This window comes from Triticum aestivum, chromosome 7B, assembly GCF_018294505.1.
Source record: "Triticum aestivum cultivar Chinese Spring chromosome 7B, IWGSC CS RefSeq v2.1, whole genome shotgun sequence".
NCBI classification, from domain to species: domain Eukaryota; kingdom Viridiplantae; phylum Streptophyta; class Magnoliopsida; order Poales; family Poaceae; genus Triticum; species Triticum aestivum.
In genome coordinates this window covers 511,369,542-511,396,871 of record NC_057813.1, presented here as the reverse complement: position 1 = coordinate 511,396,871, position 27,330 = coordinate 511,369,542, and the positions used below count along the sequence as shown (strand labels likewise).

The following is a 27,330-nucleotide window of genomic DNA, read 5'->3' as shown; positions in this document are numbered from 1 at the left end:
CATCACGAACACATCAAAAGCAGAGATATGACAATAAATAGAAGTAGAGATACAACAATAAATTTATTCATGCTCAAACCGACATGTTATAATCTTCAACACCTACATTGTGAACACATCGAAAGTGTTAGAAAGAGACCGCAGAGGAGCAAGAGGGAGTTGGAGTGAAGACAGGAAAGTGGTTTACTTAAGCTGTTTAACATATTGCTGCCCTGAGGCATATATATAGTACAGGAGAAGTCGGTTCCTATGCAAACCGACCATGCAGCTCTAGCAGCTGCTGGTACATGCAAAAACCAAATTGACTATTGTTGTCTACATGCATGCACTACCTTACTAAGGAAGCTCCAGCCGGCCTACCACTAGTCTACTACTCCCTAGCTAAGTAAATACTCCCTTCGTCTAGAAATACTTGTCGAAGAAATGGATGTATCTAGATGTATTTTAGTTTTAGACATCCATTTTTATCCATTTCTGCGACAAGTAGTTCGGACGGAGGGAGTATAAGACAAGGATTACTGCTAACAGAAAGTAGAGTACCGATCAAGTCCTACATGTTCCCATATTTGATGTTCACAGACTCTCTAATCTTCAATCCGGTGTCCAAGTCGCTGCCATTATTTTCATCGTCGTTACCTTTAAACTCCGAGCTGCTCGTTGAAGATTCTTTTGGGAGCAGCTCGAACAAAACTCGTATCTCGCTGCAGATGGTACACTTGTAGGATGACAAGTCCGAGAACCAACTCATTAAGTCGTTCATCGTCCCAGGCACTTAAGACACATGACGCATGGCACGATCATCGGCTTGATCTGTTGTTTGTCCAATGGAACGGAGTCCACCGGCTTGATCTCCTCATCCTTGAGAAGGGACGTCGCCGGCTCCATGGGATGGGAGGTTGCCTCCTTGGTATGCTGATTGTCCATGAGAAGGAAGGAAGAAAGACAGTTATCTGCTCGATCTGTTCACACGAACGAACAAGAAAAAGGAAGGAACAAGATTATTCGTTCCTAAAACTAAGGGCCGGTTGCACGATCTACACCAGGTCTAATTTTTTACTAACAAACCTACACGCAGCATGTGATCTTGTTTTTATAACATACCACTTCTCAAACTGTAGAGAAGTGGTTGTTACTAGAAGGGCTACGGGGGAATTGCTAAAATAAATTATTAAATAATTTATTCCCTTCTTAAACTTTTTTCTGCAGGCCATGTCGAATGGATGTCTACTAGTACTTGAGTTTATAACCATCCTCTAGCCAAAACCCAGCCCACTCTCATTTTCTGTTTCGATCCGGCAATCTAAGGGTGTATTTGGTTCGGGTCATGGGGTGGAATGGAACGGGTCCATTCCGCATTTGGGCCCTGTTCTCGTGTTTGGTTGATTTAGGAATCGAAACCCACTCGTTCTCCCGAACAGAATATTCATATGTGGAACGCACTTATACCTCCAATATAGAGGAACCACGCGGAACAGCCTCTTGCTCTCATCTCCCTACCGACGCACTCGCCCTGCGAACCCTCTCCCTCACGGTCGTCGCTCCTCCTCCCTCATCTCTCCCAAGGCCAACGGTTCTCCTTTCTCGTCTCTCCCTCAATTTGACGGCTCTCCCCTTCCGTCTCTCCCTTTGGCCGGTAGCTTTGGGCCAGCAATCCCCTCATCCCTGCCGCCTCATCCCTGTTGGCGGCGCCACACCACAGATCTAGCTGAAGGAGATGAGTGACAGACACGGCGGAGCGGCGGGCACGTCAGACGTTTGGTGCCGCCCTCATCTATATATGGCTCGTCGTCGCTTCCTATAGCAGGCGCGCCGGACCTCGCTTGTTGGAGGCGACCTGGCCGGATCTGCGATAGAGCGGCAGCGACCTCTTGCTAGACGATGCGGTCTTCCGTTTAGGACTCGCAGGAGCCACTTCCCATTCTTCCTCCAATCTGATGCTTACTCAATGGCAACGAGCCAACTAGCATTAACCCTAAATTTATTGCTTAGAGTCAGCTAGTTATTCTTTTTGTTTTCAGGTAGGTTATCATGCAAGAGAGATAGTTGTATATTTATCATAATAAGCAGTGCATGTTTCATCTTCAAATCACCGTAAGTGTTCGAGAGAAAGCAGATTGAAATAAAATTGAGATATGGGGCACTTTGTTATGCTTGTGAGTCAATTTATAAATTTTTTATCCTACAAATACAACTGAAATGCCATATAATTTGTTCTTAAACATATAAAGCTATATTGTTTTTTATGTTGGCCTCACACACTTTGTTGGCATGCCTGCGGCTTGGCCTTGTTTTTTATGTTTTGGGCTTGTTGAGCTGTGCCCTCAACAGAACCTAGTACTTTTCGTCTCTGTCGCTCTATGTTTGTGTGTGAGGGTGTGAACCTTATTGTACTCGTTGGTTGTGATGGTTTGCTTTATTTATAAAGCGGGGCGAAAGCCTTTTTCGGTAAAGCTATATTGTCACTATCCCATTCCATCTCGCCAACCAAACACCGAAATGTCACCATTCCATTCCAGCTATCTTCCTCAAACACGGGAACAGAACCAACCCATTCCGGAGGAATGGAACCATGACATTCCATTCAATTTCGTTCCCCAACCAAACACGCCGTAAACTTACTCCGACTCCGCCTCAAACAAAAGACTGACCCCCTATCCTAGCCACACCTCCTTGTCCCTGCAACGAGACATCTTCCTCGGCTATGAAAGCTTCCTTGAGACTCAAGTCACCTCAAATTCGTTGCACACTTTTGCGGATTCATTTTCCACCATTGATTTGAGTGGACTACGAAACCTAGGGCCAAGTCAACCAACCTAACCCCTCTCTATATAAGCTCCTCCTACCCCAGGGCTCTAAACCCCAAAACCATATCTCCCAAGCTGCCCAAAGTCAAAACTTGCACATCTCATTAGACGGCAAAAAATCTTTTGTAATCTCTTCGTTCTCATCGACTCGAGTATCTTCTCAATGAACCCACCATTGAAGTTGTGTGGGATTGTATCTTCTTCAAGCCTCAAAATTTCATGAAGATCCAACAGTTAAATAATTGATTTTAGAACAAAACAGTGAGACATTGTCCAGACGATTCTGCACGCAGCTGCGAACGTCAATTTGACATCTCTTCTTCAATTCTATGAGTTATTCAAGAATACAACCATGTCAATTTTATCTATAGGATGTTACCAACACAGCAAGCGCTTGATATATAGCTATTGAATGCCCATAGTATTTGCTAACATCCTATTCAAATTAACATGGTTCGATCGTTGAATAACTCACCAAACCGAACGCTCGCAGCTGCATGCAGAATCTTTTGGACAATGTCTCCCTATTTCAATTGAAAACGGAGATTCGTCTAAAGATTGGCGGGTGGCGGCTGCTAACTAGTGGGCAGACTTGACAGGACAGATGCCTCTTGCAGATGGTGATGGGCAGCGGGCGAACTGACGTGTGCTTGTCAGTTGGTGCTAGCTTGATGGCTTCAATCAAGGGAAGCAGATGGATGTGTGGTGGTGTAGATCGAAGGAGAAAAGAAACGAGACCAGAGAATGATCGGGATGAACACGAGCTGCGTGTGCGGGGAGTGAAAAAAAATAGGCTCTAATACCATGTTAGGGGAAATAGCAACTTGTATTCCCAGGTGGCCATAGGCCAATATATATACACGTACATGCAGCAGCAGGGTGTAGGCTAGAGTTGAAACACATAAGATCTTGAAACCAAGTCATGGTTATGGCACGTGGCTAGCAAACTTCCACGCACCCCTGCCCATGGCTAGTTTGGTGATATTCCAGTCCTTCATATCTCTACTTACGGACTCCTGCCATGTCAAGTTTGGTCTACCCCGACCTCTCTTGACATTATCAGGTTTGGTCGTCCGCTATGCATTGACGCTTCTGGAGGCCTGCGTTGTATGTGGCCAAACCATCTTAGATGATGCTGGACAAGCTTCTCTTCAATTGGTGCTACCCCAACTCTATCACGAATATCATTCTGGACCTCGATCCTTTCTTGTGTGGCCACATATCCATCTCAACATGCGCATCACTGCTACACACCTAACTGTTGGACATGTCACCTTTTAGTTGGCCAACATTCAGCGCCATACAACATCGCATGTCGAATCGTTATAAGATAGCACCTGTCTTTTAGCTTTTGGGGCACTCTCTTGTCACAAAGGACGCCAGAAGCTTGGCGCCACTTCATCCATCCAGCTTTGATTTGATGGCTCATTTAGCTCAAATATTGAAAGGTGGTGTCCTTCTGAGGTACCACCTGCCCATCAAGGCTAACCTCCTCGTGCCTAGTAGAACTGAAGCCGCAACTCATGTACTCGGTTTTAGTTCTACTATAAGTCTAAAACCTTTCGATTTTGAAGTTTGTCTCCACAGCTCTAACTTTCTATTGACCCCCGTCAGTCTATAGTTGACTAGCACCACATCATCCACAAAGAGCATATCCCATGGGATCTCCTTGTATATCCCTTGTGACCTCATCCATCACCAAAGCCAAAAGATAAGGGCTCACAACTGACCCTTTGTGCGGTCCTATTTGATTGGGAAGTTATCATAGTCGCCATCACTTGTTCGAACACTTGTCACAACATTATCGTACATGTGAGGGTAATGTACTTTGCTAGGACTATGTGTTTCTCCAAGGCCCACACATGAAATTCTGTGGTATCTTATCGTAGGCCTTCTCCAAGTCAATGAATACCATATGCAGGTCATTTTGCTCCCTATATCTCTCCATAAGTTGTCGTAGCAAGAAAATGGCTTCCATTCTCGACCTCCCAGGCATGAAACCAAACTGATATTGGGTCATGCTTGTCATTCTTCTTAAGCGGTGCTCAATGACTCTCCCATAGCTTCATTGCATGGTTCATCAACTTAATCCCACAGTAAATAGTACAACTTTGAACATCCCCTTGTTCTTAAAGATTGGTATTAATATGCTATGCCGCCATTCTTTGAGCATCTTGTTTGCCCCGAAAATGAGGTTGAAAAGCTTAGTTAGCCATACTATCGCTATGTCTCCGAGGCCTCTCCAGACCTCAATGGGGATACAATCAAGGCCCGTCGCCTTGCCTCATTTCATCCTTTTTAAAGTCTCCCTGACCTCGAACTACACAAAACGCTTGTTGGTATCACCAAAGGAGTCGTCCAGTTCAATGGCAGAGCTATCATTCTCTCCATTGAATAGCTTGTTGAAGTACTCTCACCATCTATGCTTGATCTCCTCGTCCTTCACCAGAAGCCGACCTGCTCCGTCCTTGATGCACTCGACTTGGTTGGCATCCCTCGTCTTCCTCTTTCAGATCTTGGCCATCTTATAGATGTCCCTTTCGCCTTCCTTCGTGTTTAAACGCTGGTAGAGGCCCTCATACGCCCGACCCCTTGCTTCACTCACAACTTTCTTTGCAGTCTTCCTTGCCATCTTGTACTTTGATATGTTGTCTGCACTCCTATTCAATTGTAGGCGTCTGAAACAGTCTTTCTTCTAATTAATAGCCACATGGAAAATACAAAGGGTAAAGCTATGTATATATTACTCTAACAGTAACAACCACTCTTCTAGGGTTTGAAAAGTAGTTGTTACTACTTTTGAAGCCCCTCGTCGAGACGAACTCACAGGTGAAGACGGGTCGATAATTGGATTAACAATTTGTGTGATAAATCATTTTGAAAATTTGGATTTAGTAATTAAGCCGGTGATGCAAGCATGAGGTCGACGATTACGCATGAATGCATGCATGCATGTGATTTTTAGAGTTATATTAGTGATGTTTTTTGACCTTTTGCATTCTAGTCTCTTGGCATCCTCTTGTAGCCTTTTGGCAACCTCATGTGTGTGTATATATGTTGGCTTTGGCCTCTCAATAACATAAGTTGCATATTTCCTAACATGGTATCAGAGCTTAGGGTTTTTTTTCGCACGCACAACTCATGCTCTCGATCCAATTTTGTGCCGCCGTTGTTTTCTTCACCGGCCACTGCTACACCTCCCTTCCCCGTTGGACACCGATGCTCTTCTCTCTCGGCTAGCCGCTCCTTCGTTCCCCACTAGCTGTTGCTCTTGTCTCGTCAATGCAAGCAGACCCAAGTCACCGGTATGTGGATTCTTCACGGTCGCCCTGCACGTCCAGATCGTGCACTGCCCAGCTCGAAGATCGCCGGCTCTCATCAAAGTTTGGCCGCCGACACCGGCTCCCGCCCAAGATCGGCCGCCAGTTCCACCGCAGGCTCCGTCCATATCGTGTGCTGCCTAGATCACCGGCTCTCCTCCAAATTTGGCCGCCGGCCACCTGTTCCCGCCTAGGCTGTCGTCCGCAGCGCCTGGTTCCCTCCCAAGATCGATTGTCGGCCGCCGGTTTCCGTGCTCCACCGCCGCAGGCTTGCGTGCGTTGACCGCGTCGGGGTCGCATGATCCAAGCAGTGTGTGCGTGCCTGCTAAATCGTTAGATCAGCCAGCATGCGTGCTATTCTCCAGGCCCATGCTAGATCGGCTTGCTTAGGCCGCTGGTGGGCCGCCGTGCTCCTCGATTAATTAGCCAGCTTGTTTGGTTGTCCCCTAATACTTTCAATGTTGCATTCATTAAAAAAAAGAAAAAACAGAAGAAAAACGTGAGAAAAAAAGAGAGAAAAAATGTCTTCCTCGTCGGGCTATGTTGCCACCCCGCTCTGCGAGGTAGTATTCGACGGTGTTCCTTACATTGACTCAAGTCTCGCACATACATCGTCGCTCGGTGCTTGGTGCTTGTTCGTCTGTGACGTTGTCGCCTATGGCGTTTTCAGCGGGTTGTGTTGATCGCTATTCATCGACTCTTCTCGCATCTTCTGCCCCCGATGGTGCCCGCTCTACACCGACTCCTCTCGCGGCTTCCTTACACGGCGGTGACCGCTCTATTTTGACTCCCCCAGTGACTCCACATGCGGCTCTACGTCGACTCGCTACTCTCGGTTGACTGTACACGCGGCTTCCACTGGTGGTGGCGACTACTCATCACCGACAGGTGTCTCTACCTCGACCTCTTCCGTCTTGTCCCTATCTGCACGTGAGATTGCGCAGCTGCGATGCATGCTTGCTGCTTGGGATTCTTCACTGACATGTTCTGCATTTTCGTGACTGACTCTTCTGGCACTTAGAAACCACATTCCACTCATTCAGGTACATCCCCATGGATCCTTGATACTGGAGCTTCTTTTCATATGACTTATGATTCCTCATCTTTGACATCCGTGCGACCTTTTGAGTCTACTGTTCGTATTCTTACGGCTGATGGCACTCCTCTCCCTGTAGCTAGTCGAGGCACTCTTAGCACTTCTTCATTTCATGTTCACTCTGTCGCTCATGTTCCTCGACTTACCATGCAGCTCATATCTGGGGGGTCAGATTGTTCACTCTAGTTGTAGGGTCATTCTTAACTTTGATTTGTGTTCCATTAAGGATCGCCGCATGGGTGCTCTACTTAATGCTGGCCCTCAACACCCTAATGGTCTCTGGGAACTTGACTGGATTGTCTTCCCTCCGCTGCCACCGCCGCCAGTCTTGCAACCCCTGTTGCTGCATCTACCAGCTCTTTTCAGCAGTGGCATCATCGTCTTGGCCATGAATGTGGCTCTCGCCTCTCGTCTTTGGTTCATCATGGTGTTCTAGGCTTCGTCTCCGATAACGCTTCGTTGGATTGTCTAGGTTGTAGGCTTGGTAAGCAGATTTAGCTACCCTATCCTCACAGTGAGTCAGTGTCCGAGCATCCTTTTGATCTCGTTCACTCTGATGTTTGGGGTCCGGCTCCCTTCGCTTCGAAAGGGGGTCATCGCTACTATATTATCTTTATAGATGATTTTCTACGGTACACTTGGATCTATTTCATGTCTTCTCGTAGTGAGGTCTTATCTATATACAAAAAATTTGCCGCCATGCTTCATACCCAGTTTTCCACTCCTATTCGAGTTTTTCGTGCAGATTCAGCTGGTAAGTATATCTCCCATGCGCTGCAAGGATTCCTGGTTGGGCATGGTGCCTTACTCAGTTCTCTTGCCCTGGTGCTCATGCTCAAAATGGTGTGGTTGAGCGCAAGCATCATCACCTTCTTGAGACGGCGCGTGCCATGATGATCGCCGCCTCTCTTCCGCTCACTTCTGGCCTGAGGCTGTCACCACTTCCACCTATCTCATCAACATTCAGCCATCTGCTGCTCTACAGGGTGGTATTCCTCTCGAGCGTCTTTCTGGTCTTTCTCCTGATTATTCGGTGCTTCGTTTGTTTGGTTGCGTTTGCTATGTTTTGCTTGCCCCGCATGAACGCACCAAACTGGTTGCTCAGTCTATTGAGTGTGTCTATACAGTGATGAGCACAAGGGCTATCAGTGTTGGGATCCTATCGGTCGTCGGATGCGTATTTCTCGGGATGTGACCTTTGATGAGCCTCATCCCTTCTACCCACGTCCATCCTCATCGGCCTTTTCCACGGAGGACATCTCTTTTCTTACGTTTCCAGATACACCTCCCTTTGTACCCAGTATTCCTACTCCTCGTCCCGTTGTTGCAGATCCGACCCCGTCCTCTCCTACGGTTTATTCTCCTCCCTCATCGCATGACTCTCGACCTTCATCACCGATACCTTCCCCGTTACCACCTCCAATGGTTCCACCTCTTCCCTCCTTTCCTTTCCATTATACTCCACGTATTGTTGATGAGTCTACTGATGTGCCCTCTACTTCTGGTGTGTCGTCCTCTCAGCCGACTTATGGTCTTCGTTCTCGGCCTTGTCCGCCCCCTGACAGATATTCTCCTTCTCGCTATGGTCTTTCGACCATCCTTGAGCCCACTTCTTATCGAGATGTTGTTCATCTTGAATGGCAATTTGCGATGGCTGAGGAGATTGCTGCCCTTGAGCACACAGGTACGTGGGATCTAGTTCCTCTTCCTCCCGGTGTTCGTCCCATCACTTGTAAGCGGGTCTATAAAATAAAGACTCGCTCTGACGGTTCTCTTGAGCGCTATAAAGCTCGTCTTGTGGCTCGTGGCTTTCAGCAGGAGCATTGTCGTGATTATGACGAGACCTTTGCTCCTGTGGCCCATATGACCACTGTCCGCACAATTCTCGCCGTGGCCTCTGTTCGCCATTGGTCTGTGTCTCAGCTCGATGTGAAGAATGCCTTTCTAAATGGTGAGTTGCGTGAGGAGGTTTATATGCAGCCACCACCTGGGTATTTTGTTCCTGGTGGCATGGTTTGTCGTCTTCGTCGCTCTCTCTATGGCCTTAAGCAAGCCCCCCGTGCCTGGTTTGACCGTTTCGCCTCTATGGTGACAGCAGTCAGTTTTTCGCCCAGTGCTCATGATCCAGCGTTGTTTGTCCACCTTTCTGCTCGTGGTAGGACTCTTCTTCTTCTATATGTTGATGACATGATCATCACTGGCGATGATTCTGAGTACATTGCCTTTGTCAAGGCCCATCTCAGTGAGCAGTTCCTATTGTCTGATCTTGGTCCTCTTTGTTACTTTCTTGGGATTGAGGTTTCCTCCACCTCTGATGGCTTTTCTTCCAAGAAAAGTATATCCAGGATCTTCTTGCTCGTGCGGCTCTTAGTGATGAGCGCACCGTTGAGACTCCTATGGAGCTCAATGTTCACCTTCGCGCTTCTGATGGTGAGCCCTTGTCTGATCCGACGCGTTATCATCATCTTGTGGGAGTCTTGTCTATCTTGTTGTCGCGCGTCCGGATATCTCCTATCCTGTCCATATTCTGAGTCAGTTTGTTTCTACTCCCACTTCAATTTACTATAGTCACCTTCTACGTGTTCTACGATATCTTCATGGCACGATCTATCGTCGTCTCTTTTTCCCCCATTCCAGCTTGTTACAGCTCCAGGCCTATTCGGATGCTACGTGGGCTAGTGATCCTACGGATCGCGGTTCACTTTCTGTTCACTGTGTTTTCTTGGTGGTTCTCTCATTGCCTGGAAGATGAGGAAACAGACTGCAGTTTCCCGTTCAAGTGCAGAGGCTAAGTTGCGAGCTATGGCTCTTCTGACAGCAAAGGTGACTTGGTTACGATGATTACTGTAGGATTTAGGTGTTTCTGTTACTACACCTACCACCCTCTTGTCAGACAGTACAGGTGCTATCAGTATTGCGCGGGATCCCGTGAAGCATGAGCTTACCAAGCATATTGGTGTTGATGCTTCTTATGTGCGCGCTGCTCTGCAGGATCATGTTATTGCTTTTCAGTATGTGCCTTCTGAGTTACAACTAGCAGACTTCTTCACGAAGGCCTAGACTAGAACTAGAGCGCAACATGGATTTCATCTCTCCAAACTGAATGTTGTGGATCCACCATGAGTTTGAGGGGGTGGGGGGGTAGAGTTATATTAGTGATGTCTTTTAACCTTTTGCATTCTAGTCTCTTGGCATCCTCTTGTAGCCTTTTGGCATCCTCATGTATGTGTAGCCTCTCCATAGGGCAAAATTCCCTTGACAAGCCACAGCGTCATAAGATTATCTATCACAAGAATCTTTGTTATTTGATTGGTCCTCTACCCTCAATAAATGTTGTAAACTCCTTTTGGAGACACATATATCTGACATACCGCAACAAAGTCCAATTTTTAGCATACTCTTTAGTTCCAATATGCAGCAGCGCCAAGCTTTGAGGTGGAGCATGCCGGACTGAGCAAAGTGGTTTGTTTCATACTCCCTCTATTCCTTTATGTAAGGTGTATTATTTTCGGCACGATGACCAAGGCACGGAATTATAGACATGTTAGGACGAAATTACCCTTGGCAAATTTATTTGTTAGTGGGAAGTAAATCAGTTAGTCGAGGAAAGTATGAGATACATGCAATCGACTGAGAGATATTTTCCTTCTTTTGCTACAAGGAGATACATACAATCAGGAGAGAGATACATTCCCTTTTTTTGGAGGGCTAACAAGGGAATTATGAGAAGTTAGAAGAAATGCACCTTACATTCTGGAATTTTATCAAAAAATAAATACACCTTATATAAAGGAACGGAGGGAGTAGGAGATAAAACCCAGATCACTGAGTCTGGGTAAGAAATGGAATAAGGTCTAACAGGATGAGAGCACTAGCTTTAGCCTTTTGGAGAAGCAAACACAAAGCACCCATGTTGCATACGAGTCATATCATCAATTAGGAATGGATGGAGTTAGAATTGAGTTATCCTAGAGTAAGAGTATGAAGTCCTAGCCAGGATCACCCCAACCCATAGGACCAAGTTGTGGTTGGATGGCGAGAAGGTTGATTGTACCCCTAGCCCACTAGGGTTCAAACCCCAAGTTTGTGGCCATGTGTGTTTCACCAAGGCATGATGTTCCTTCAATGGGAGGCTTCCTGCCGATAGCGAGGTGCCTGGTGACTTCATCAATCTTAAAGCTTTGTGACTCTATTCTTTTGTAGGTGCATGTATGCGTGTGCTTTTAAGTTGTACTCGGTGTTTCTAAAGAAGAGGATCACCCAGCCCAGAATAATTGCCTTTTCGCTTTTGAAATTCTATTTTTACCTTCCCCAAATAAATCAACCATAGCTCAGAGCTCATTGACACAGATGAGGGTGAGCATGCATTATTGTGTTACCAATCCGATCAAAGCTTGAGATTCACAATCTTTTCTTCCCTTCTCTAGTTCCACGAAAGACCAGCACAAACCACTGTAGTTTCTATTTGCCTTTTGTCATGAAAGAAGGATATTTCATGAAGCCATATATAACACATCAAACCATGACCCGGACACAACATGCAGGGGAGAAACATGACCACATAAGCTCAGATGGCAACATTAACTCGATGCAATATCGTATGCTGAATCTAACATAATGAATTACCTTATTGTGAGATCTATCAAGGGCAACAATTTCTCCTTTGTCCCTCATAAGGATAGCAATTGCTGTTGTTTTCCCTCCTGGAGCAGCACACATGTCCAATATTTGCTCTCCTGGTTGGGGATCTGTTAAATAAAATAAAGGACAGGAAATACTGTTGTTTATATGAAAAAACACTCAAACCCAAGATAACCCAAGGTCGCCATTATAATTACAGCAGCAAAATTCTAAAGCATGCAAGTAATATCTTGTAGGTCAACCATATGTGGACATGCATGTTGCTAGGAGAAAACTAAATCAGATGTCCCACGGTTCAACATTTCAACTGCTTTGTTTCTAGCAAGAGTAATTGGTTGACTATTCCAACAACTTCTTTTGTAGTTTTAGTTAAATAAAATACGTAAAGACAGGCTATAGCTCGTGCCCTCTAACCTACCCCTACCCCTCCCGGCGCCTCCCCTCCCAACAGCCCCACGCCAGCTCCTACTCCAAGTTCGGCGGCCACCTCCACAGGAAACATTTCTATCCATATTTAAACAGTTAGAGATCATAAGGACGAGCAGCATAGCTGTCCGTCAGTGACATACACCTAACAGCATGGCCATAGCAAATGAGATAATCCAAAAGCAATCCCAACATGACACATAAGCAAACGGCTATAGGCCAGCAGTGATAACAAACATAGATAAAGTTCAAAAAACCAAAAGATTTGAAGGGCGCAAAGGAGCCCATCCCACCAAGGCCATCAGTCCACATCTTCATTGATAATCCTTGGAAGCTGAAGCTTTGCTGCATTGGAGGGATGCCACAGTAGCCAGTTCCAGTGGCCTGGGTGGTGTCCAGGGGCAGATAAGGTGCATGCTGGCAATAAGGTGGTGTGATGTCCAACTCCAGGTTTTAGAAGAGGGCTTCTTGCAGGAAGGAGATGAGACCCCCGGGAGCTTGCCCTTCTTAGATTGCAGAGGGTATGGCGTCTTGAGACCATCATGAAGCTGGCTTATGTGAGGGCTCCTCCTGAGTGAAGCTTCAGAGACATGAACAGTTTGCGTTTGCACCTGAAGTAGGTGATCCGAACACCTCTATCATCCTGGAAGCAATCCTCAAAACGATCAAAACAGGAAACATGCTGTGGGAGCAGTAGCAGCAGGTCCTCTGACAGATTCTGATCAAAGCAGAGCTTCTTAGAGGCAGTACGAAGGTCAGCAGAAGTACTCATATTGACAATAAGTTTGAGGGGAAGGGTGGGCTGAGATCCTGCATGTCTACAGTGACCCTCTTTTCAGGAGCTCTGATGTTAACAATAGAAAAACACATTTAAGAATCTGAATATTTTGCCATTCGAAGAGCAACTCCACCACTTCCTAAAGACTGACAGGAGAGTTAGCCCAAGCAGTGTCCACAGCGACACTCTCATGATCAGGAGCACTGTCGCTAACACTGTCTGAATATGCATCACTATTATCAATCAGCTAGATCTTAACAGAGGAACGAGGCTCTGAAGACTGACCATCTTGCAGCTGTTGGTCTCTAACCAGGGTAGGAGGGTGTCCAGGGTCCATGGCAATTGAGCAGACACATTATCATTCCCATTGTTATTCTCAGCATGGTGGAACTGACCCCACACCATATCAATAGGATGGTGATACTGGACAAGACCATGGTAAGGATGTGGGTCTACATGTGCGAAAGGGAGGTCCTCAGCATATGGAATCTGTCCTAGAGGCCTGGGAAGTTTGGAAGCATTGGAGTGCCAGGGTGTTTGAGGGAGCTAGGCCAAACATTCAGGCTCTTCTGCATAGGGTGGCCGACGGGTGTGCTTAGCGGTGCCTCTGCCCCCCACGAACACCTCCTTAGGTTGCTTGTCCCCCACTATTAGTCGGTCTCAGTGAGGTCACGACCATCCTACAACTACTATTTCCTTAGCTGTAGCCATTCTTTTATTGTTTACCCCGTACCTTTACTTAATCCTAACTTGCTAGAAAGCAAGCAGCAGTTTGTTTTCAGATACATATTATACATACAAATAATAAAGACCACAGCAACAGATAAAATGAGTTGGATAAAATCACACTTCTGGTTGATGTAACAACAAAGAAATGTTCTAAAAAAAATACAAGTCATACCAAGGACATGAGCAGCCACAATACTTGGCAAATTTTGAAGAAATATCTCCCCTTCAAGCACGTCTAAATGATAAAAGAAAAGGACAGTTAGTTTTAATGAATCTGAAAATGTACAGTACAACAGATGCGAAAGGCATTTTGCATCATCCACAGTTCCATGCTATATCACTTTTTCTGAGCTTTGGAATGCATCATCCACAGTCCACAAACTAGTCGGTCAAACTCAAGATAAATATGTGTTGGTTACTAGTCCAGAACAACAGATATGATTTACAGCGAAATGTCCGATATGGAAATATGGAAGCTAACTATGGGTAATGGTAACTTCGTGGGGATCATTGGCACTAGTTCTCACTGCCACAGACGATTGCTCAGGTAAAGTTAGCTTTCGGCCAGATATGCTTCATGAAGATCATTGCCATGGTACCCCCATATTCAATATACTTCTTAAACAAATCTATTATATCGATTTTTCATTCTCAAAATATCTTACTAACTATTCTAAGATACCTCAAATACAAGTCCTATGAGAAAATATCATCAGAGCCCTAAGTTTACGCACAGAGAAGTATAGAACTCAAGCGAAATTTTTCATAAAACTAACTTTGGGGTATCTATTAATTACTAATGAGGCACACTTAAGAATGATAACAACATATAATCACTTTATCTATGTGATTAACTTGGTGAAATTTCTTGAACCTCACTTCTCTACTCCTCTTCTTAAGTGAACCAGGCTCTGACAAACAAACACATGTGTGCGCGCACATTCAAGCCCCCTATTAACTTTACTTCCTAACATCGTCGATCTGCAGGTCGTCATACTGACGTGCTGCCGGCAGCCACCAGGATAGAGCGTCTCCATCAAGGTTGCTCTGATACCATGTGGTTAACTTGGGAAAAAGTTTGGAACCTCGCTCTATATTCCTCTTCTTCTATACATGCATCTATATATTGGCCTTCGGGGCTAGGCTCCAATGGCCAGCAGTCGGAGATGATTCCGGCAAATCCTGGTGTGGTGATTGTCGGAGGGGAAACAAGGAGGCGAGTTTACCCAGGTTCGGGCCCTCTTGGTGGAGGTAAAACCCTACTACTGTTGTGTATATTGCGATTGTGGTGTACAAAGTACAAGTATGAACAAGGGATTGTAATGTATCTATCGACTAGCTCGGCCTCGGCTTATATAACATACCGAGGCCCCTAGGGTTACACAACCTAGTCGGCTACGTACGTGGAGGGGAGTCCTCCGTGGCTCTGGCTTCTTTGTCTTTGATGGCAAGGCTTCTAGAGTCTGCACTTACGAGGCCCGTGGGTTGTACTGATGGCCTAGGGCAAAACCAGCCAAAAGGGCACCCTTTGGGCTGGCAACCGACAAGGTGCGGCACCCCTAGGCCATAACACCGCCAGTAACCCTGAATCGGTCTTCAAACTTGGTTGCACCTTGACCAGCACCGAACTACACATTGTCTTCAGCTTGCCGAGGTTGAAACTGGTTCTTCAAAGCTTTCCCAACAGCATCTGCTCGCACTCGGCCTTCGAATGACGGACTGCTTCCGAAGTTGCACGAACAACTTCGGTCTGGAATTGTTGATGAAGATAGCTGAACTGCGCCACAAGAAGTTTCCCGCGCATCCGACCCTCGCGGGCCGAACTCCCACGCGACATTTACAAACTCAACTTGTCCAGTCTTGCTTGTCAGACCGGACCGATCTCATCAGCTAGTCAAACCGGACCATGTGTCAGACCTGAACCGCTAGTCAAAGTGACGTGTGGGAGTGGGCCCCACCAAGGCCACGTCCCATGAACTAACGACGTGTGCCTCGATTCCCGCACGCAGCTAACGGCGGACTCCGCGATCCCCATGCGCCTTTAACGTTGTTATCAGGATACGAAGAGATAGCTTGCCGCGTGGCGTTAATTGATGCCGTTGTTCAACCTCCCATACACCTATATAAGGGGAATGAACGGAGAGGGGGAGGGCTTTACACTCTCACCTCCTCTGCTTCCTTCTTCCTCGCACCGATGCCGCGTCCTGTTGCTCCGCTGCGTGGCCACACTACAGCCCCAAGGCAGCACCACAACGCCACCATGGGCAAGCACCGCCTGATGAACGGCGAGCCCTTCAACACCGGGACCGCAAGGAGGTCCCATCAAAGACCAAGGGCAAGCGGATGTCTTCAACTAACCGGCGGCCAGCTAGAACGCCTCGCAAACGGTAGCCGTCTCCCTTAGCCTACCGTTGCCTTCTCGCGCTCTCCGGTCATCATGGCGGAGAACGGCGATGTCTTGGCGGAGAACGGTGATGTCTTGGCGGAGGTCGTGCCCAAGCCGGAGCAACACGAACGGGTTATTTTTCATCCCCCTTCCTCATCCACGGTATTGGATTTCCCATTCATCCTTTCTTTTGAGGTCTTCTGCATTCCTACTACCTCAAAATCCACCATACCCCCCCCCCCCCTCGATCTTGTGCTTCATCACCCTTTATGAGGCCTTTCTTTGTGTCGAAACCCACTTCGGCTTGTGGAGGAGGTACTTCCAAGTTAAGCTCCAAACAAACATGAGCGAGACCTGCGAGTGCGGAGGAGCCACCATCTACAAGCAGGCCAGATCCGAGTATCTCATCGACGACTTCTTGGAAACCAATAAAAACATGGCAGGAAAAGTGGTTCTACGTCCACAACCCTCCCCAAGCTGGTATAGTCACACTTTATAGCCAGGTTCCCCCAATCAGTTCCCCAATCAAACGTCATTCCTAAAGTCCCAAAAACAATTTGGTAGAAACAGCCACAGTGAAGAGGCTTCACCGTAGAGTGTGCGATCTAGCCGACAAAGGAGTGAGCCATGTGCACGTGATGCATGTGGCCCTAAGGCGAGGTATCCAACCACTTCAATCCCGAGCTCACCCAATGCATCGGTACACAAAGGAAGATGATCCCACGAGGGCAATCTGGGATCCCTTCTTTGAATCCAAATTCATCCAAGAGATGCTCTCCCTGCTATTCAAGGGGAAGATGTCGGATTTTCCCACAGCACTATCCAACATGGGCTTCTCAGCCAAGGTGCTCGCTGCCGAGGTAAACATCACTCATCTTTTCCGCTTTGTCAATCCTCATAATCCAAACTGACTGATAATTTGTTCTTTACTCAGCCACATCGCTCATGGAGTCCGTTCACCGGCTCTACAGTCCAAGGACGAAGAGACCTTCGAGATGATATTCCTTCAATCCATGAACAACTCCTAGACTGCCACATGTACACCGGCCTCCCACAACGAGGGGTCGTCGAACTCCAGCACGGAAGGCTTTATTGTCGTGAAGCGCACCCGAGATGAAGGGGCACCAAGCTCCCAGGTCGACCCGCCAAATCCGCCTGAAGAGGAAGAAAGGTGGGAAAAGCGCCAGAAGATATGCATGGACCCAGCGGCCAGCTCGGCTCTAGCCATTCCTCCCCAGCGCTACAGGACATCGTTCTACTAGCGCCACCTCAAAAAAGTCCAAGCAAGGCTTAAAGAAGACCTATAAGTCATTTTTTCAGCTACTCTGTCCATTATAGTAGACTCGCTTTTTATATATAATTTGTCTTGCAGGCCACAGCGCGAGATAGGCGCCAATCTGGCTAGTGCCTCAATGGGCACTCCAGTCGTGACCCTTCATACCATGTGCGCACTTTTGCTGGGGCACTGATAGCGGTGCCGGTCGCCCAAGCTCCTCCTTGCCCCAACATCACCTCGCTTTCGAAGAGGACGAGCACAGCGAGGGAGCCGACCAGGCCGCACCGGATGATGTGGCGCAATCTGGAGGCGCCACTTCAAGAAGCCCACCTGCAGGCCAACCCCGAGCTTCTGAAGTGGAGAACGGAGGTCAGGAACGAAGAAAATGTCGGGGTGGTTAATTCCCCGGCTCCACAGACGCAAGAGCACTAATTGACACCGTCGCCGTCCTCCATCGATGAACCATCTTCACGCCCAGGGATATCGAAGGCCCTCGTCGTTCACATCGCAAAGGCAAGGAGACTGCCTGCCCTGTGACTCTGTCAAAGCAGTCATGACCCGGGTTCCATTAGAATTATAGTGCACTGTTTCGGAATGTTGTCCGCTCTGCACCATCGGGAGACTAAATAGTCCTGGCTCAACCCCTTTCTAAATGACAACCAACGGGACGCCCTGCGGTTCCTGAAGGAGAAGGCAGACGGGTTGAACCTCGGCGTTAAGCGGATGACCAACGTCTTCCGCTTGGCATGGAAGCGATGTTCTTTGCTCCTTTGCAAAAAAATGTTCAAAAATGTATCAAAAAAATTACTATTTGGCAGGAGCTAAGTGGTTCGTGCAGCTTAAGGCTACTGTCAACTGAGGCTGTTTAGTAGTTTAATTGCTTCGGTCATGGTCGTTATGTTGTCGCTAACGCATATGTAATTTGGTGTTGTTTATGTGGATTTGTGGGGTTGTACTTCTAATCTTCTATACACTTTTTCTTAATGCAACGATATGCAGCTCTCTTGCGTATTCAAGAAAAAAACATACCATTAAAAGATGGTAGTTTGTATACCCTCTCAGTCATCTCTACTGCAACTCCATGAAGAACACGAAATATTCCTGCCCTTGACATTGCAGCAATCCCTTGACCAATGTACAAACCCTTTCTCTCTTCATAATGTGCATCTGCAATGTTAAGTAGACTTTACAACTTATGACCTTGTATTTTGATCAGGGGAAACAACATTGTACACCAAACTAAAACAAATACAGCTCAACCATCTATTCTAAGGCATATAAGAAAAAACATATCAATTTATTCAACAAGGCATCAAAGAGAACTGGCAACTTCCACTACAAAAACTCACCTGACTGCAACCCCTGTAGAACGATTCCTCGTGTTATACCAACAGCCCAACCACTGTTCTTGACAGGTTGTTCAATAGCAACTGACACTGCAACCTTATCACCCTTTTCAACATGTGCACTGCAAGCTAAAACACCAGGGACATACACCTAAAGATAAAGCAAATGAACAGGAAATATCAAACATACAGAAAAGGGAGTGTGTGCTTCGTAATAACAGTGAACTTGCAGTGAGATAGCATCTAGGAGTAGTAATTAAGGTATTCCAAATTTCAAATTCCAGGGAAAAGATGTAGATGGATGAAGACATTAAGATTAATGCACACCGCCCAGTCTAGCACCAAGGACTTCTGAAAACTCTTTTCAGTAATTTATCAATTGCAGGTCAAGAAGCTCAAGAGAAAATAAATAGATGCAATAGTCAGCAAAGGGAAAAAACAATATAAGCATATTACATTTAACCAGAAAAAAGGAAATAAATTAGCTAACTGTAGAAGGGCAACAACAATCATTCCGAACTTGTTAAAGGTAGTTTAGTAAGATACAGTAGGTATTCCCAGTGCATCATGAGCATGTTTGTGACATTACGAACGATGTTTTGACTTACTGAGAAGTAGATAAACATGCATGAAAAAATGTGGCAGCTAAATTTGGGATTGAGAGTGATAACGCAAAACTTGGACATCATGCAAGACTTGAATGGCAAAAAAGAAGTCTAATGTCCTACGTCAATGTGGAAGTTTCTGAAAAAAATATGGAAGGAATAACCAACAGTGCCTTTTGAAAGATGGTGGTGGTTTTTAGAACACACCTGAGCTCCTCGAAGAACTGACTCTGCACATTTTCGACTTACAATTATCTCCTTCATAGAGTGACCAGGTTGGTCATTGTAATGCAGAGCATGTGGTCCTGAACCTCGAACAAATAAAACATTTTCAAGGCCTGAATATGGGCATTTGTGCACCAGGTAACTCCCTTCATGTGCTTGCTCTCCACCATTCTGCTCACCGATCTTCAAACCATTAAATCCACAAGAAAGTTCATTCTCATTTACCAATTTCAGCAGCTTTTGCATGACAGTATCAGTGCTAGACTTTAGAGTATTCACACGGATGCAAGAGTAGCAAGAAGGATGCCTGATCAAGAAAGTTAAACTTAGTTTAGTCATAACATAACATTAATACCGTAGGTCATTGGAAATTGGCACGAAACTGCAGATTTAGCTCCTTTTACTACTGCTACCATCAATCTCTACTTGACTGCATGGTGAAGTCATGAGCCACTCTAGTTTTCCACTTAGTATTTCCCAAGGCTAAACATAGTAAAGAAAAGTATGTACAGTATACTGTGAAGGAAGCCAAGGACACAGAGTACTATCCCAAGAAAACTCACCATAATCATAATATCCTTGAAGTGTTGCTACGATTTAGCAACATCCACATGCTCAGTGAAGTGATACAAATGGTGTTTGTAGTAATAAGTGGAAGCAGCGAAAGCATATGCACAACAAAGTTCAGTGGGTGGGGTTTGAGCCAAGTTGCAGTTACATGCTCAAACCTCACAAGCTTTAACTCTCAACCCCAAATCATCTTGTTTTTCATCTCTTTCTCGAAACACATTCTCCTTACACCATATGAATTAGGAAATTAACAGACAGTCATGGGATCAGAAAATTCGACAATCAATACACTGTAGTGGTGAGTTGAAGATGAATTTTCTATAAACCAATTGGCCAAGTAAAAGCACACTTCTGTTCTTAAATACCCCTTTTTGAGTTATATTTCTCTCCAGCTTAAATGTTCTTTTTTTTGAGAGAGAGAGAACACAAAAGCTTTGCACCTTGTTGTACTGAAAAGGCAGGGATAAAGTTAATTACACAACCAAGTTGGCAGGTTGGAAACTGAAAACAAGACAAGCAAAGGCAAATGCTCATGTTCGGATGTTCCTCATCCTTAAACCTAATCACATAAAAAATCCTAAACTTTTACTTACACAAAAAATAATTCCCTCTGTCCCATAATATAAGAGCGTTTTCGACACTACACTAGTGTCAAAAACGCTCTTATATCGTGGGATGGAGGGAGTACTTAATTAACTACTACTATGCAAAAAGACTTTTTTTTTCCTTCAATCATTAGAGCAACTAAGTAGAAAGTCTAAAGTCAAACAAGTATTGGGGAATCTTGAAACAGTAATTCTAGTTGTGTTTTGCTTTAGCCATTAGATTAAGAACTGGTCTTTCCATAATCATATCAGCACCTTGTTTCTGTTTGTACACAGCCACTGTAGTCTCACATTACTTCAGAATCATAGTTGACTGACTTAGGATAGAACAGTCTCAGAGTTGAGCTTGTTTTTTCGAACCATGCAGGAGAGATCAGAGTTAAGCTTGTTTTCTATTTGGATTATTAGGGCCTCTTTGTCTCTTTTATTCGCATGAATCTATGCAAACTGTGCAAAGTAATATGATATAAATGCATGTGCAAAATAGAGGAAGTGATAAATGTTTTGATTCCTATGAAATTGCTTTGGTTTCATAGAAACGGTGAAGTATTCCTACCATCCAATGTAGGAGAAATTAAACCACAAAGTCTTCGAACCAATGAGGCCGTTATTTTTCCAAGACATTAGAAGCTTAACTGAACTCTTGGGCTCCTCCGCAGGTGAACCTTAACAGATGACCATTGTTAGACTGCAGGCAGGCTTGCGAAGCGTGGTTTGCAGCATGCCCCACGGCGCTTGCTTTGTGAACAGTCAGAGGAGACCATGGCCCGCCTCCTCACCGGCTGCCCCTTCCCTGAACCTTATGGCACGAGGCCTTTTCAAGGATTCGATCGACCACCCGGCTGCCCATTGTTGGAGAATACTTAGTGGATTCGTGATAGCAAGACATCCACTCTGCCCACACCACCCCTCGAAAGGGCACCTACCTATTCAATGAGCATGACGTGGCATGGTGGATCTCGAAGCAGCACAATGCCGCCTTCTTCCACAATGTAGCCCAACACCCAACAGCTTCCCCAACACAATGAGGGCAGAGGTCTGTCTACAGGCAAAGACAGGGGCACTGGGGCAGTGCTGCAGACAGGGGCGGGTCCACTATTGGTCATGGGTGTACAGATGTACACCCAAAATTTCCTGCAAAAGAATCCTAAGCCCATCGGCAAAACAGATCAATAAGCCCATCGGCTGCAGCGGCGCAACCCACTAACCAGCAGCCCAAAAGCAGCAACAAACCACCTCTGCTCTCATGCAGGACTACACTAGAGATACTCAGCAGCTCAACTTAGTCCAAATGCCCCTAAAAAACTCAGTCTAAATTCAGCAAATCCACCAGCACCAGAGCCGAACGAGCACGGGGCCTGAGCGGGCGTGCGGATGTGCCAGTGGAGGGCTCGACCAAGCCGACGGCACCGGAGGCGGGCAGGATGGAGCCCCCCCATAGTCAAGCCGTGCAGTGCCATGCCTGTCGCGGATGCAACATCAGCACAAACGGGTCATGGAATGAGCGGCACGTACATTTGTAGGAGCTTATATTTGGATTTAGTCATTTAGAGATATATATATAGGTCTGCACATGACCACATTAGTAAAGAGGAAGACTGTTGATTTAGAAACAGCAAATAAATTATCTTTGGATTGAATTCATTAGTAAAAAAATAACATATGAATTATCTTTGGAATTAGATATATACTCCCTCCGTTCCTAAATACTCCCTCCGTCCAGAAATACTTGTCGGAGAAATGCATAAAAATGGATGTATCTAGAACTAAAATACGTCTAGATACATCCATTCCTCCTACGAGTATTTCCGGACGGAGGGAGTATTTGTCTTTTAGAGATTTTGAATGAACTACCACATACGGATGTATATAGACATATTTTAGAGTGTAGGTTCACTCATTTTGCTTCGTATGTAGTCACTTGTTGAAATCGCTAGAAAGACAAATATTTAGGAACAGAGGGAGTAGCTCTTTGTAAGTTTCTGTCTTTTGAGATATTTTTGTTTTTGTAAACAATTTGTATTGCCATGGGCCAATGGACTTCTCTGTTAGGGTGAAAAAAAATTAAACACCCAAAGTTGATTTCCTGGATCCGTCACTGGCTGCAGTGGGTCTAGCGGTGTTGCTTCCGGCCCTTCCTTGGACTCGTACATAACTATTCTGCTATCAACGCATCGAGATGAAAAGCTTTTCGAGCTTCGTCTTAATCAGCGCAGCTGTTCCAGTGGAACATTGAAGCACACAAAACTAACAAAAGCATAGGCACCGGCTGTCCAAGGGCAAGGCCGCCCGCAGAAAAATCTTTAAACTTGTCCCGGCAAAGACCCTAAGGATCTATTCCAGCTACCCTCGTCCAAACTCAAAGCAATAACCAGCAAGGAACCTAAGATTAGCAGGAATTTAACCAAACTCACGCGAGGGCTTGGGAGATGCGGGCGAAGTGGTCGCGGCCGTACGCCGAGGCGAAGTACTCCTCCACTTCCGGCTGCCACCGCAGCCCCGGCCTGAACGTGTACCGGTCCGTGGCGGCAGCAGCACCAGCAGCAGGCGCAGCCGCCGCCGCCGCCGCCCCGGCGGGGGAGGCGGAGGAGGAATCCATAACTGCGAGGACGGTCGGGAATCGGCACTTGGGCGGTTTTGGGGTTTTTTTCCTCTCAAGGCAAGGTTTTGGGTTTGGGCTTTCTTTGGGCAGCGACTCAAAAAAAAACTCTGCTCAAGCTTTGTCTCAAAAAAATCTGCTCAAGCTCACAGTACAATTGAGCTAATGTACATGTTCAAAAAAAAAATAGAGCTAATGTACAATTAAAAAATTTAAAACTTAAAATGTTTATGAAAGAATTTTTTGTGTTTTCTGAAAAATGTGAGAAAAGAAATGTGTTGCGACGTGTGAAAACAGCAAAATCCATGCTAGAAAAAATAGCCTTTGAACATGTTTTTTGTTGTTTTCTAAAATTATGGCACATGTATTCTTTGATAAAATTTGCAGGCATGTAGAATACATGAACATATTTGTTTAAAAAGCACATTTTCTAAAATAAATTCCTATTTGTTTTGATTTTAGTCAAAACACTATCCACCTCGAATAGTTGTCAAACTTCCGCGTTTGCTGCTTTCTTCGAGGACAGAAAACCTACCCATCAAGGGTCATGGAGGCGATCTGAAAGACTAGAAGCACGCTTGCACATGCATGTCGAATTGGTGGGGCTCTGCATGCTCTTGTAGTCATTTAAATGTGTGATCGTCCATGGGTTCATACTAGTAGGTGTGGAAAGGTCATTTTTTTTAGGTTAAACCAAAATTTATTTGTAAAATGTTCTTTCACGGATCATTGCAAGGGAGTTGGGGAAAGGGGAAAAGAATCTCCACCGAAGCAAATGGGATGGCCATTTTGGCTCTGGGTGCAAATGCTTCTGGATGAACAGTAAGCTCAAAATAAGTAGTAGATAAATTTTAAAAATTCTGTTTTTATTAGATGTTCTTGTTAGTGTAACAAGCGTGCTTGACAATTTTTATGTGAAACAGGGTAGCAGTGCTTCAACGGTGAAAAGAAACAATATTAAGTGTAACATTTAGAGGTAACATTTAGCGTTAGACTTGTTGTTGTTGTTTTTCCTGCAGAGGTCAAAATGCTTAACCTTTCCCCCTAAAATTTTGCGGGTGGCATTTGGATGTCACAATTAACACACCTTTTTAAAAAAAATGGCATTTGCAAAATAACATTTTTGATGCACAGGAGCATATGCCCCAAGAGAAGAATTGGATTTCCACACATTATACCACTCCAAAAACAACCCAATGGGTTGAGCATTACAAGACCACAACCAAGCACAATTGAGTTTCTTTAACTTAAGTCATGTTAGCAACCCAAATTCACCTCAATTAAGTCAGAGGATTCACATCCGACCAAGCATGAGGAAGTAATCTCGCCACGATTAGGACACTAACTTGCCACTCAGTTCTTTAGTTATATGTGCCCAAAGTGTAAAATCGGGTATAATGCACCTAACAATGACTAGGTTGTCTTCATTGACGTTTTCTAAATATTGTGGATTTCCTAGCTCCCAAAGTTTCCTCAAAATTATGAGAAGCCCCTCCGCGCCAAATTAGTAGAGCAGCTTGATGAAGATTGTTGAGGGGGCTAAGCATAGTTGAATGTGGCTAGGAAGACAAATTATGCTTGATTTTTTGAGTAACCTTTGATGTTTGAGCCTGATAACTAAGCTTATGCATGATGATTTTTCTATATTATGGGCAACAACCCAATTTAATTGAAGGGGAAACTCTGCTACTGCTTATGGTATTCATCCTCGAATTCCAAATTACAGGTGCGTCTAGTGCCTGTTGGGAAACATAGCATGCAATTTTAAAAAAATCATACGCTCACGCAAGATCTATCTAGGAGATGCATAGCAACAAGAGGGGGAGAGTGTGTCCACGTACCCTCGTAGACCGAAAGCGGAAGCGTTAACTTAATGCGGTTGATGTAGTTGAACGTCTTCTCGAGTCAACCGATCAAGTACCGAACGTACGGCACCTCCGAGTTTTGCACACCTTCAGCTTGATGACGTCCCTCGATCTCTTGATCCAACAGAGTGTCGATGGAGTCGATGAGTTCCGTCAGCACAACGACGTGATGATGGTGTTGGCGATGTGATACGCGCAGGACTTCGCCTAAGCAATATGATGATACTATTGAAGGAGTAAATGGTGGAGGAGGGCACCGCACTCAGTTAAGACAACACTACTAGGGAAAACCCTAGTAGTAGCGCGGGTTTAAAGCCCACTAGTAGCGTGTGCTGCCGCGCTACTAATAAGGCGCTATAGCTATTACTTAGCAGTAGCATGTGTCACACGCGCTACTGCTAAGACACATAGCGGCAACGCTTCTTCTCTCCCGCGCTACTGCTAATCTAGCTAGTTGCTGTGTGTTTACTATTCATCACTACTAGTATTCTTTTTTTAGTGTATTTATCCGCCGTTATACAAATTTTGATACAATACCAATTATGAGGTTTATATCATTATGTCCATAACAGTGTGTCAGATGAAGGTGGATTAGGTTCAAGTGGAGGCAATATGTGGTGCATGTCAAAGGTATACTATTAATCTAAACTTGATCTAGTTTGGACTAGTAGTACTTTCGATGTGCACCACATGTTGTCTCCACTTGAATTTAATCCGCCAGCACAAGCTATTTAATCATCATCATAGTCATTACCACTAACACTAGCTAATAATAATCATCATAGTCATTACCACCAGCACTAGCTATTTAATCATCATAGTCATAGTGTAGCACATCATCATCTTCAAACTCATTTCTAGCTAGCTAATCACTCCTGCTGCTCTCTCTCTCAGGTAAAATAATATAAAACATGTGTAGATCTCCTCCTTCATAAAGTTGGAGCATGCAGATGAACTTGTCTCCTAATCGTGGGATGCATTTCTGTTTGCTGGCCCTAGTACTTCTCTGCGCTCCTCCATCACAAATTTGGTCTAGTCTTTCACTATTAAGAATTCATCGCTAATCCTGAATGCACTATAGTGATTTGTAGGATATCTTGGCCATAACCTAACAATACTCATGTTACCTTTAGTCTCGATCCCATGAGGCACAACATTCATCGGGAGTCCCTGTTGAAGAACATCGTATGGTAACATACTTAGCAATGAAATTTAGCTTAAAAATAATGTATGGAAAAGATACACTGAGGACAAATAGTAAAAATCTTACCATCTTAGTAGCCTATAGGCGCGCTACTACTATGTGTAGCCTATAGGCTAAGCCGTGGGAATTTTAGTAGTAACGTGTTTAGAGCAAGGTGCGCTACTGCTAGAACTTTATCTGTAGTGAGGTTTGCGCGGGCGCGCTACTGCTACTTAGCACAAGCGTGCTTTTTTGACCCACGCTACTGCTAAAGTTCTGTGTATAAGGTTTTCCCTAGTAGTGCAATGTTGTGCCTTTGGGGTGCCCCTGCCCCCGTATATAAAGGAGGGGAGAGGAGGCCGACCAGCAGGGGCGCCCCATGGGGGGAGTCCTGCTAGGACTCCACTCATAGTAGGATTCGCCCCTCCCCCCTTTTTTCCTTCTTTCCAGAGGGGAAAAGGGGAAGGGAGAGGGAACCGGAGTAGGAAGGGGGGGCTCCCCTAGTCCAATTCAGACTCCCTATGGGAGGGGGGCGCGACCCCTTATGGGTTGGCTCCCCTCTCTCCTATGGCCCATGTTGGCCCATTATTTCCCCGTGGGGTTCCGGTAACCTCCCGGTACTCCGAAAATCATCCGAAACTTCCCAAAACCATTCCGGTGTCCGAATGTAACCTTCCGATATATCAATATTTACCTCTCGGCCATTTTTAGACTCCTAGTCATGTCCGTGATCTCATCCGGGACTCCGAACAACCTTCGGTCACCAAAACGCATAACTCATATAATACCAATCGTTATCGAACATTAAGCGTGCGGACCCTACGGGTTCGAAAACTATGTAGACATGACCGAGACACCTCTCCGGTCAATAAACAA

The 27,330-nt window shown here is 45.5% G+C and overlaps 1 protein-coding gene across 2 annotated transcripts in view; it reads right to left on the bottom strand.

Annotated features, from left to right (window-relative positions):
- LOC123155977 (rRNA (cytosine-C(5))-methyltransferase NOP2C) overlaps positions 1-23,465 on the bottom strand; it is a 36,658-nt gene extending 13,193 nt beyond the window's left edge. For both annotated transcript variants that reach the window (XM_044574149.1, XM_044574150.1), the window contains exons 1-6: positions 23,222-23,465; positions 19,615-19,939; positions 18,806-18,953; positions 18,486-18,623; positions 13,967-14,029; positions 11,847-11,968 (exon numbers count right to left, since the gene is read on the bottom strand). In XM_044574149.1, the coding sequence (XP_044430084.1) occupies positions 11,847-11,968; positions 13,967-14,029; positions 18,486-18,623; positions 18,806-18,953; positions 19,615-19,939; positions 23,222-23,406 (981 nt within the window). In that variant the 5' untranslated portion in view covers positions 23,407-23,465. The remainder of the gene's footprint in view (positions 1-11,846; positions 11,969-13,966; positions 14,030-18,485; positions 18,624-18,805; positions 18,954-19,614; positions 19,940-23,221) is intronic.
- Between the last annotated feature and the right edge of the window lie 3,865 nt (positions 23,466-27,330).